This window comes from Natator depressus, chromosome 11, assembly GCF_965152275.1.
Source record: "Natator depressus isolate rNatDep1 chromosome 11, rNatDep2.hap1, whole genome shotgun sequence".
NCBI lineage: Eukaryota > Metazoa > Chordata > Testudines > Cheloniidae > Natator > Natator depressus.
Window position 1 is genome coordinate 38,927,926 of NC_134244.1, and position 12,677 is coordinate 38,940,602.

A 12,677-nucleotide genomic window follows, 5' to 3' on the forward strand; every position below is an offset into this window, starting at 1 on the left:
ATTTTGTGGGAATATTTTTTTAAATAAAAACAAACAAACCCAAGGAGAGGGTTATAATTCTATAGGACTTTTCCATCTGGCAAATGTGGCAAAGCTGCAGAAATAGGATTGCATGTGATTTTTGGTAATCAAAAGTACATTAATGTCATGCTAGCACAGCGTGAATTTATGAGAAGGTTAATACATTGTTTTTCCTGCTTTTATCTGATAGGTCATTGCTTGTGAACAACAGTTTGACTACTCATATGATGCTCGGTGTGACGTATGGTCCCTTGGGATCACAGCTATTGAATTGGGTGATGGAGACCCACCTTTATTTGACATGCATCCTGTGAAAACGCTTTTTAAGATTCCAAGGTATGGCACTAGATGGCTCTCTTGACTCACTAGTTTGTTGTTCACAGGGAGTCTAGTGAGAAGTAAAATAAATATTTGGTAAACAATTTCTCCTCGAATTGTAAGAAACCATCACTGGAAAATAGATAAAAAAGAGTTGTCATCATTATGAGGATTCCTATTCAATCTGACTTTAGAAATAATTAATAGTAAGGGCTCGTTGAAATAATAGAATTCTATATTTACTTTATTCTTCTCTTGGGTTTTGATTTTATATACCTTCAACAATAGACTGCAAATGTAATTTTCTTAGCTGTAATTGATAAAAGCATTTGTTTCAACATAGGCAGAAACTAGTATCTGAAATGTAGCATAATGTTTTTAAATGGCATTCCTCTGGAATCTTAGACTTGTCTGATTATGGAAGAAATACATGTAATTTTGAGAATGTTATGTAGCAATCTGTCAGTTGCACTAAATTGTGTCCATCGTTTCTTTTTTTAATTTACCCTTGGATGATAAGATGTGCAGTATGCATATAAAAAGAAGATGGAAGCTCTCTCCATATTTATTAATATCACCTGAATATTTCATTTCACATCATCTGTTTTTATTTTGCTTTATCATCACCTGACTGGGGTTTCTAACTGGACAAGTCAGGATTTTATTGACAGTGCGAAATAGGGTTTAACAAGAGGGTCACGGTCATAATAGGAAAAATCTCTCAAGAATTTGTCCAAGGTTGACTGCAAATTGGCATATGGTTGCCTTTTCCACATTGCGTTTGTAAAGAAAGAATCGCCACTGGCTGATAGCAGTTTAAAAGCTTTGACAATAAAAGTGTTTGACCTTTTGTTATCTGTACAATCGCACAATTATCACGGGCTTTTAAAATTTCTTCTGATTGCAATTTGCATTTCTGATTAGGTCTATTTATATGCAGATGAGACTGTCTTAGGTTCTGCGTCATAATGTTATCTCCTTGTACCCGACCCAGATGTGAACTGCCACCACTCTTCCAACAATTATTCAGACTGAGGCAGCAGTTCATCTTGTTGCTGAGGCACAAATATAAAACAGGACATGGCAATTAAAGCAGCAAGGGAGGCTCCAGATTTCAAAACTAATGTCCATAAATTTTATCAGATGAATACTCAAACCAGTTTAGCAGGACTGTAATCATGTCATAGTGTTAAATAACAGCAAGTGATAGGAAGATCTATGGAATGGGACATGTGGATGCTTTGATTTTTGTGTATGATTTACCTCTGTCCCTACTCACTGATATATGTCTGCATGACTTTGCAATATGTAAGATGGGGTGTCTACTTTGATAAGATAAATAGTGTGTATTTACTATGTAAACTCCTTAATGGCAGAATTTTTATTATTATTTTTTGAGTGAAGTGATTTTCTTCTGCTTTGCATTTTACGAGCTAGAATGCCACTACTAGAAACTATCCACTTACACAAGACATCATAGACTATGGTGGGTGCTAGATGGGAAGAGGGACTGCTAATGGGATATGGAGCTTGTCATCTCTAGGAACTGGTTTAAATCCAGTCCAGGTTGATAGTGAGTAGTGACCAAAAGTTGCTACCATCAGGGGGGCTGTTTGACCATCTAGTGGTGTTTGACCATCTCAGTCCAGTTCCTCATGTCCATACTACATCTGATGTCCTTTTTAGCAGTTTCAGCACTGAGCATGTTGGCACTGTGATGCTCCCCAGGGTTACTCAGAGTTGTGAGGTACCTTGCTACTATCTACCCTTAGCGTGGAGCAGGGGCGTGCACAGGAATTTAAATTTGACATGTTCTGTGACCCTGCTGTGGCCCTAAAGCCAGAAGATCTTGCTCTCCCTGCCGCAGCCCTAGGGCCAGAGGAGTTCTGTGCCCCCTCCCCAATTATTGGAGGGGGTCCCATGCTGCTGCTTTGCCCCTCCCCCACTTGTGCATGCCCCTGGCATGAAGCAGTCTTGTCTATCCATGAAAACCAACAGCCTTTGGCCACCAACACACACTAACTTCCAGGTCTCTGCAGATCTCACTCTCTCTTGTGCAGGCTACTGACAGACACAAACCAATTCCTAAACTCCTCTGCTAGTGTCTCTCTGTTGCCCCTCTGTTGTATCCAACTCCTGTCACTGAACACTCATATGAATAACCAGGTAGGCTCTCCCTGAAGGTACAGAGTATGCACAGCTTAACTAGAATAACTCAGGATCAGATTCTTTATAACAACACGGCACTGTAATCTATCTATAGTGAAAATAAATACACCTTTATTAACAAAGATTTTAAGAGCTAGTGAGTAAGGATAGTAAGAACAACAGGTTACAAATAAAACAAAACCATAAAATGCAATCCTAGGTCTTCACTTATCAATGGTTACCTTTTCTATTTAATAGAGTGGAGTCCTTCCAATCATTCAGTCTTTGTCAGACCACTGGTTTTCAGTCATAACCAGAATCCAAGTTTTCATGAATATTTCCCCCACCCTACAAGAGGTTTCCTCAGTAAATGGAATACAAAAGGGGCTTTTTTCCTTCCTCTTATAGTCCAGTAAACTTTTGAAATGCACCCCCAAATAAGATTCTTCTCCCAAATGCTTGATGTCCAGTGTGCTCCCTCCTGTTGGTCTTATATCCGCATCAACCCATTTTACTTATTGACTTCACATGCAAACAGGGCGTCCATTGTGTTGGCTTAATTTACACGTGACAGAGAGAGATACATCTTATTACCTGTTTACAGGTAATGGTTACAGGGGTTACAGTGGACGAGAAGCTGGATATGAGTCAGCAGTGTGCCCTTGTTGCCAAGAAGGCCCAATGGCATTTTGGGATGTATAAGTAGGGGCATAGCGAGCAGATCGAGGGACATGATCGTTCCCCTCTATTCGACATTGGTGAGGCCTCATCTGGAGTACTGTGTCCAGTTTTGGGCCCCACACTACAAGAAGGATGTGGATAAATTGGAGAGAGTCCAGCGAAGGGCAACAAAAATGATTAGGGGTCTGGAACACATGACTTATGAGGAGAGGCTGAGGGAACTGGGATTGTTTAGTCTGCAGAAGAGAAGAATGAGGGGGGATTTGATAGCTGCTTTCAACTACCTGAGAGGTGGTTCCAGAGAGGATGGTTCTAGACTATTCTCAGTGGTAGAAGAGGACAGGACAAGGAGTAATGGTCTCTAGTTGCAGTGGGGGAGGTTTAGGTTGGATATTAGGAAAAACTTTTTCACTAGGAGGGCGGTGAAACACTGGAATGCGTTACCTAGGGAGGTGGTAGAATCTCCTTCCTTGGAAGTTTTTAAGGTCAGGCTTGACAAAGCCTTGGCTGGGATGATTTGATTGGGGATTGGTCCTGCTTTGAGCAGGGGGTTGGACTAGATGACCTCCTGAGGTCCCTTCCAACCCTGATATTCTATGATTCTATGATTCTTGAGATGTGGAAAATATTGTTAGTCTTTATGTACTTGGTAGTATATTTAGAGATGAATGTGTCTTATTAACTCTGTTTTTCCTAGAGCTCCAGGAAGAAATCCCAGCCAGTGTTTCACCCTAGCTGAGATCTGGGGGACGTGTCATAAATATAAAGGGAAGGGTAATCCCCTTTAAAATCCCTCCTGGCCAGAGGAAAACTCCTCTCACCTGTAAAGGGTTAAGAAGCTAAAGGTAACCTCGCTGGCACCTGACCAAAATGACCAATGAGGAGACAAGATACTTTCAAAAGCTGGGAGGAGGGAGAGAAACAAAGGGTCTGTGTGTCTGTCTATATTCTGTCCTTGCCGGGGATAGACCAGGAATGGAGTCTTAGAACTTTTAGTAAGTAATCTAGCTAGGTACGTGTTAGATTATGATTTCTTTAAATGGCAGAGAAAAGAATTGTGCTGAATAGAATAACTATTTCTGTCTGTGTATCTTTTTTGTAACTTAAGGTTTTACCTAGAGGGATTCTCTATGTTTTGAATCTAATTACCCTGTAAGGTATCTACCATCCTGATTTTACAGGGGGGATTTCTTTATCTCTATTTACTCCTATTTCTATTAAAAGTCTTCTTGTAAGAAAACTGAATGCTTTTTCATCGTTCTCAGATCCAAGGGTTTAGGTCTGTGGTCACGTAGGCAAATTGGTGAGGCTTTTTATCCAACATTTCCCAGGGAAGGGGGGGTGCAAGTGTTGGGAGGATTGTTCATTGTTCTTAAGATCCAAGGGTCTGGGTCTGTAGTCACCTGGGCAAATTGGTGAGGCTTTTTACCAAACCTTGTCCAGGAAGTGGGGTGCAAGGTTTTGGGAAGTATTTGGGGGGAAAAGACGTTTCCAAACAGCTCTTCCCCAGTAACCAGTATTTGTTTGGTGGTGGTAGCGGCCAATCCAAAGACAAAGGGTGGAATATTTTGTGCCTTGGGGAAGTTTTAACCTAAGCTGGTAAAGATAAGCTTAGGAGGTTTTCATGCAGGTCCCCACATCTGTACCCTACCATTCAGAGCGGGGGAGGAACCTTGACACAGGGGAATTGGAGACTTTTAATAGTAAAGTCAAAACCATAAGGACAAAGGTGCAGGGCCTCCGCAATGAAAGAAAGAGAGTCATGAAAACAAGGAGAGAGCAGGAACCTTGGAGCAATGACGGGTCGCTGAAAAAAGACATCTTAGTTCTTGGGGTTCACAAACATCACCATAGCATGAATTTCATCTTAATAGTGAGAATCTTATAGACCACCCTCACTTCCCATTATAGGTCACGCAGGCCATCTGCCCTCCCATTTATGGACATGTCCCCTCTCAAGCATAGTCCCATAACTACGGCAGCTACAGCAATCGGTTACATGGAGGAGTAATGTTGGGAGAGTAATGAATTTTAAGCCTCTTTTAGCAAGATCTAGCAACTGCTATGGTGTTCATAGTGTAAAGACAAACTACTTTGGGGTGGCTAGCTATTCCCTAGGGATCAACTCCCTGGAGAACAATATGAAGGGTTTCGATTAGCCATTGGTTGGAGTTACAGAATTCAGATCTGGATCAGGAATGGCAGGAGGCTGTGCGTAAACAGGAGCAAAAAGGGGGAAAGGAAGCAAGGGGGAAGAGGGATATGGGATAGGATACCAGGAGGTCTGGTTCAGGTCATGGAACCAGAGGGCAGAAACCAGGAGGCAGTTACCAAGGGTCAGGCTGAGCCAGGATACCTGGAGGTTTGAATCTGAAGGCAGGAACACGAACATCAGACCAGTAATCCATGGCAGGGAGAAGCCCAGTTGTACCTGTTTCCTCCTCTGGCTTAAAAAGGAGCTACAGCCCAATCAGGAGCCTTGGATCTCTCTCAATGGAAGGTGGAAGGAATGATGGAGAGGAGCATGGGTGGCAAAAAGAGAAGCTAACAATGAGGGGACTGTGAGGAAAAAGGGCGTAAAAAGTTGGGACAAATACCAATCAGCATGCACAAAACAGTGTCCAAGGTTCAAACTGAGAAACCTGATTTAGTTTCTTCCATCACAGTCACTGACTGAAAAGTGTATTTCACTTTCAAGTTAGAGGAAGGGTTATAAATAAGTTATGACTATCCCATATTCTGAAGCATTTCTGGACTGAACTTCTGTTCCAAGGATACACTTTTGTATATAATCTCCATAGATTTTTAATTTATTTCCTGCTAGAAGAATGTGTTGGATTTATACCTTGTAATAGCTACATTCTAATATCAGACCCTGTGTGTTGTTTGCTTGCTGTTGCTAAGTTTTTTCTATTTTTAACATTTCCACTGAAACTCACACATGAGAGCATTAGGAATCCAGCAGTCCAGTGCATGCAATGCCTATTAACTTCAGGGGGGTTCCAGATCCAGAGCGACTACAGGATAAGACCCTTAATAGGGATTTGTTTGTGTGTGAAGGGTGTGACTATGGGAAGAGGTACATTCATTTATGGTCTGATCCAAAGCCCATTAAAGGCAATGGAAAAACTCCATGTGACTTCAGTGAGCTCTGGATCGTGCCCTTAGCTCTTACTGAAATGCATTGGATTCAATTATTTTTTCACAGAAGTCAGAGAGGGAAAAGACCCTTCAGCCATCCAGGACATATCCCTGCCAGTGCAGGATGGTCCCCTGTATGTTTCCCATTGATAATTGGAAAGATGATGGAGCAAGTTATTAAATAATCAATTTGTAAGCAACTAGAGGATAATAGGGTTATAAGGAATAGCCAACATGGATTTGTCAAGAACAAATCATGCCAAAAAAACCTAATTTCCTTCTTTGACAGAGTTACTGACCTAATGGATAGGGAGGAAGCCGCAGACATGATATCTCTTGATTTTAGTGCGGCTTTTGACACAGTCCCCCATGACATTCTCATCAGCAAACTAAGGAAATGTGGTCTAGAATAGATGAAATTACTGTAAGGTGGGTGCAAAACTAGTTGCAACACCGTACCCAGAGAATAATTATCAATGGTTCACTACAACTGGGAAGGTATATCTAGTGGAGTCCTGCAGGGGTCAGTCCTGGATCTGATACTATTCAATATTTTCATTAATGACTTGGATAACGGAGTGGACACTCTGCTTATAAAATGTGCAACTGACACGTAGCGGGGAGGGGTTGCATGTACTTTGGACGATAGGGTTAGAATTCAAAACAATCTTGACAAATTGGGGAATTGGTCTGAATTCCACAAGATGAAATTCAGTGGAGATAACTGCACGTAGGAAGGGAAAATCAAATGCACAACTATAAAATGGAGAATAACTGGCTAGGTGGTAGTATTGTTGAAAAGGATCTGGGAGTTATAGTGGATCACAAATTGACAATGAGTCAACAATGTTTGCAACTCCAGTTGCAAAAAAAGGTTAGTCTCATTCTGGGGTATATTTACAAGAGTGTTATATGTCAGACACAGGAGGTAATTGCCCTGCTCTAATCAGCACTGGTGAGGCCTCAGGTGGAGTAGTGTGTTCAATTCTGGGCACCACACTTCAGAAAAGATTTGGATAAATTGGAAAGACTCCAGAGGAGAGCAACAAAAATGAAAATGGTTTAGAGAACCTGACCTATAAGGAAAAGTTTAAAAGAGGGGCATGTTTATGATTCTATGGTTTAGTCTTGAGAAAAGACAACTGAGGGGGAACTTGATAACTGTTTTCATATATGTTAAGGCTGTTTAAAGAGGATGGTTATTAGTTGCTCTTCATGTCCACTGAAGGTAGGACAAGATGTAACTGGCTTAATCTGCAGCAACAGAGATTTAGGTTAGCAATTAGGAAAAATGTTCTAGATATAAGAGTATTTAAGCTCTGGAATAGGCTTCCAAGGGAGGTTATGGAAGCCCCATTATTGGAGGTTTTAAAGAACAGGTTGGACAAATACCTGTCAAAGATGATCTAGGTTTATGTGGTTCTGCTTCAGTGCAGATGTATGGACTTGATGACTTCTCCAGGTCCCTTCCAGCCCTACGTTTCTATGCTTTCTTGTCAGGACCAGGGAATGGACAACCTGGCTTAGTGGTTAGCATTGGGTATGGGCTAAGAGCCAGGAGCCAGTTTCCAGGAATCAGGCCAGGTTAGAATACCAGGAGATCCAAATCAAGAGACAAATGGGCGGGCAATGATCAAGAATCAGTTACCAAGAGCCAGACAGAATCAGGAACCCAGGATGCAGTTACTAAGAGTCAGGATATCAGAAGGTCAGATTCAGGCAATAGAACCAGAGGGCAGGAACCAGGTAGCAGAATCAAGAGTCAGGCTAAGTCAGGATACCAGGAGGTCAGATTCAGGACATGGAACCAGAGGGCAGGAACCAGGAGGCAGTTACCAAGGGTCAGGCTGCGCCAGGATACCTGGAGGTCTGAATCTGAAGGCAGGAACACATAAACACCAGACCAGCAATCCATGGCAGGGAGAAGCCCAGTTGTACCTGTTTCCTCCTCTGGCTTAAAAAGGAGCTACAGCCCAATCAGGAGCCTTGGATCTCTCTCAATCAAAAAGTAGGGGTGAGGCTTGTGCCCCTGTTGGACATCATAGACCCCTGTCCCACTGCTGTCTGCAAGCTGCTGGGTGGAGGACTGGAATGTGATGACTCTCAAAGACCCGTGGGGCCTGACATTTCTATGATTGTTTTGTCCAGTTTAGTTTTAAAAGTCCCAAGCAATGCGGCTTCCACCAGTTCTGTTTCCTTCCTTAAATTTTCTTTCATTGCTCCTAGTTATACACCCCGGCCACATTCATTTACTCTCCTCCTTGGTGCTGACATCCTTCAAATATTCATAGACTGTTACTTCCTCCACAATCACTGCATAACTAAGATTAGATAGATAGCTAGATTAGATGGATAGATAGATAAGATAGATAGATCTTTTAACTTTCCTAAGAAATCAATCCTTCCAGCCCCAGGATAATTTTGTTGCTCATTTAGGGCTTGATCCATTATCTTCAATGGGCTTTGGATCAGTCCTTTAAGGGACACAGCAAAAAAGAATAATAATTCTACTAAAAAGAGAGTGCAAGAGAGAACTATCCTGCTGTTTGGTTGTTTATTGGAAGTTAAGTTGTGGTCTTATTCCAGTTCCTAACTGACAAGTGTCTAAATCATAATGCCACTGTTACTGGCATGCTTGTTGACAATCTGAGCAGAAAGACCCAGGATTGAATTAGCATGGCAACTGAAATATTCTATCACACAAATTCAGGGATTAAGGAATATTGGGGTTTTAGTGTAGGGAAGCTTGAACTGATGCGGGCTATGCTGTATCTGTCCCCTGAACAAGTAGAGGACTTCTGTGTCCAAATCTGTCAGTCTGGCACTTCTCATTCGCACTAACGTTTCTTAAGTTCATTCATGAGGGTTAATTGTCCTTTCCTTGATGAAACACCTCAAAATTCTATGTTAATGTAATGAAATGAGTAGCGCATACAACCAGTCTGACACATAAAAATGGTGTTGGAAATGGAAAGGTGTGGACCAGCTGTAGCCATGTATGTAGGGGAAATGAGGACATGATATTTTCAGACAATCCAAAACAAATACATGGGTCACTCATCGCAAATGGCAGTTACACCCCTCCCTTTCAAACTAGGATTCAAATCAGTCCATTCAGCAAAATGGCCAATAGAGAATCAACGAAGTTGGAATAATAGAAGATGCTTTGCAGAAATGAGATTTGGACAGTAAATCAATACTTCATAACATTTATTGTCCATTCTAACTTGGTGGCATTTTATATTTCCAGATTAAATGCTTGTTTGACTGTAGGTTATCATAGTCACCGCAGAATTCTGTAACAAACTTCAGTGCAATCTCATCCCTGCACCATTATACAGTATATATGTACAAATAGCAGAAACTTAGCTTGTAATTGCCATTTAAACTATAAGACAATGAAAGCCTGAAAGAAACAGAGAGCCTCCATTTTAGCATGAGACGCTATAGGAGAGTGAAAAACTGGGAGCTGCCTCCCCCCATATAGATACCTTTTAACATTGTTTTTTTATCCAGGTTGGGGTGGGTATGCAGGGAGCACTTAGCCTCCCCGGGAACTTCCCCCTCAGCGTACTGGTAGATCCAGTGCTGTATAACTGAGAATCTGCAGAAGCAACTGTATGTTGGGGAGCTCATTTGAGTTCTCTTTCCTCCCTCTCCTTTGATTTGCTTTGCACCAGCACTCCAGAGAGCTAAATATGTTTGTTTGGGCCTATGAATAAATCAGCTGATCATGAGGGCAGGGTTTATCGCTTACACAAGCCAAAAGGCAGTGGAATTGTTTAATTAATTTATTTAATTGTGATGGATTGGATCAATAGATATTAAGAGAAGATTTACAAGCCCATTGTATTGTTCCCCCACCCCATACATAATGAACAACCATAGACTTTCAATCAAATGACTTATTTTCAGTTAAGAGAAAACAACAAGAAGGAACAAAAGTAAAAGCTCCACGAGTGAGCATCATGTACATGTCTCCTCTGTAAGGGGCTACAGCAATTCTAAGAACAAAAATGACTGATGTCTCTGCCACCAGCAGATTTCTTAGAAATTCAAAAGTGTGTGACACACAAAACAAGAGCATCACAGGGTCACAGTTTCATGTGCACACCTTGCTCTAAAGGCCTGCCTCCTTACAGTCCCTGTCCTGCTCATGAAAGGTGCCAGATTGACAGTCATGGAAAATTAAATTCAGAGGATTGTGTACTATACAACGCAGGCAGCTACGCTGCAAGCTTCCCCCATGTGCAATGCTTCCACATACTGCTCCCCTAGTGTGCTTGAACCATGTCCTGGAGACAAAATCTTTGAGTGAGAGAGATGCCTGTGACCCTAAATGCTCCTCAAGGCCCATTGGCAAAGGGTTGACTGTTCTGTAACAGCAACTCCTATCTGACCTGACAAACTCACTGCTCACCCAACATACTGTTTTCATGGTATTTATCTATAAAGAATGCCTTGTGAGGTATCAAATGAAAGCTCAGATGACACTGGTCATCAGAAGCATTGCAAGATATACACACGGTCTAGGTGTACAGAATTTTATGTACCTACCAAAAATACATGTGTAACCAGGCAGTTGACAAACAGTTTTTTTCTTCCAGATAGTAGATAATCATAGAATCATAGAATATCAGGGTTGGAAGGGACCTCAGGAGGTCATCTAGTCCAACCCCCTGCTCAAAGCAGGACCAATCCCCAATCAAATCATCCCAGCCAAGGCTTTGTCAAGCCTGACCTTAAAAACTTCCAAGGAAGGAGATTCTACCACCTCCCTAGGTAACGCATTCCAGTGTTTCACCGCCCTCCTAGTGAAAAAGTTTTTCCTAATATCCAACCTAAACCTCCCCCACTGCAACTAGAGACCATTACTCCTTGTCCTGTCCTCTTCTACCACTGAGAATAGTCTAGAACCATCCTCTCTGGAACCACCTCTCAGGTAGTTGAAAGCAGCTATCAAATCCCCCCTCATTCTTCTCTTCTGCAGACTAAACAATCCCAGTTCCCTCAGCCTCTCCTCATAAGTCATGTGTTCCAGACCCCTAATCATTTTTGTTGCCCTTCGCTGGACTCTCTCCAATTTATCCACATCCTTCTTGTAGTGTGGGGCCCAAAACTGGACACAGTACTCCAGATGAGGCCTCACCAATGTCGAATAGAGGGGAACGATCATGTCCCTCGATCTGCTCGCTATGCCCCTACTTATACATCCCAAAATGCCATTGGCCTTCTTGGCAACAAGGGCACACTGCTGACTCATATCCAGCTTCTCGTCCACTGTAACCCCTAGGTCCTTTTCCGCAGAACTGCTGCCTAGCCATTCGGTCCCTAGTCTGTAGCTGTGCATTGGGTTCTTCCGTCCTAAGTGCAGGACCCTGCACTTATCCTTGTTGAACCTCATCAGGTTTCTTTTGGCCCAATCCTCCAATTTGTCTAGGTCCCTCTGTATCCTATCTCTGCCCTCCAGCGTATCTACCACTCCTCCCAGTTTAGCAGTTTACCACTCCTCCCTGCAAATTTGCTGAGAGTGCAATCCACACCATCCTCCAGATCATTTATGAAGATATTGAACAAAACCTGCCCCAGGACCGACCCCTGGGACACTCCACTTGACACCGGCTGCCAACTAGACATGGAGCCATTGATCACTACCCGTTGAGCCCGACAATCTAGCCAACTTTCTACCCACCTTATAGTCCATTCATCCAGCCCATACTTCTTTAACTTGCTGACAAGAATACTGTGGGAGACCATGTCAAAAGCTTTGCTAAAGTCAAGAAACAATACATCCACTGCTTTCCCTTCATCCACAGAATCAGTAATCTCATCATAGAAGGCGATTAGATTAGTCAGACATGACTTGCCCTTGGTGAATCCATGCTGACTGTTCCTGATCACTTTCCTCTCGTGTAAGTGCTTCAGGATTGATTCCTTGAGGACCTGCTCCATGATTTTTCCGGGGACTGAGGTGAGGCTGACTGGCCTGTAGTTTCCAGGATCCTCCTCCTTCCCTTTTTTAAAGATTGGCACTACATTAGCCTTTTTCCAGTCATCTGGGACTTCCCCCGTTCGCCACGAGTTTTCAAAGATAATGGCCAATGGCTCTGCAATCACATCCGCCAATTCCTTTAGCACTCTCGGATGCAACTCGTCCGGCCCCATGGACTTGTGCACGTCCAGCTTTTCTAAATAGTCCCTAACCACCTCTTTCTCCACAGAGGGCTGGCCATCTACTCCCCATGTTGCGGTGCCCAGCACAGCAGTCTGGGAGCTGTCCTTGTTAGTGAAGACAGAGGCAAAAAAAGCATTGAGCACATTAGCTTTTTCCACATCCTCTGTCACTAGGTTGCCTCCCTCATCAAGGA

General features: G+C 42.6%; 1 protein-coding gene across 1 annotated transcript in view; it reads left to right on the forward strand.

The window, feature by feature from the left end:
• The window catches only part of MYO3B (myosin IIIB), a 340,336-nt gene that overhangs the window by 74,116 nt on the left and 253,543 nt on the right, over nucleotides 1-12,677 (forward strand). The window contains exon 10 of the mRNA XM_074967534.1: nucleotides 212-357. Within this exon, the coding sequence (XP_074823635.1) occupies nucleotides 212-357 (146 nt within the window). The remainder of the gene's footprint in view (nucleotides 1-211; nucleotides 358-12,677) is intronic.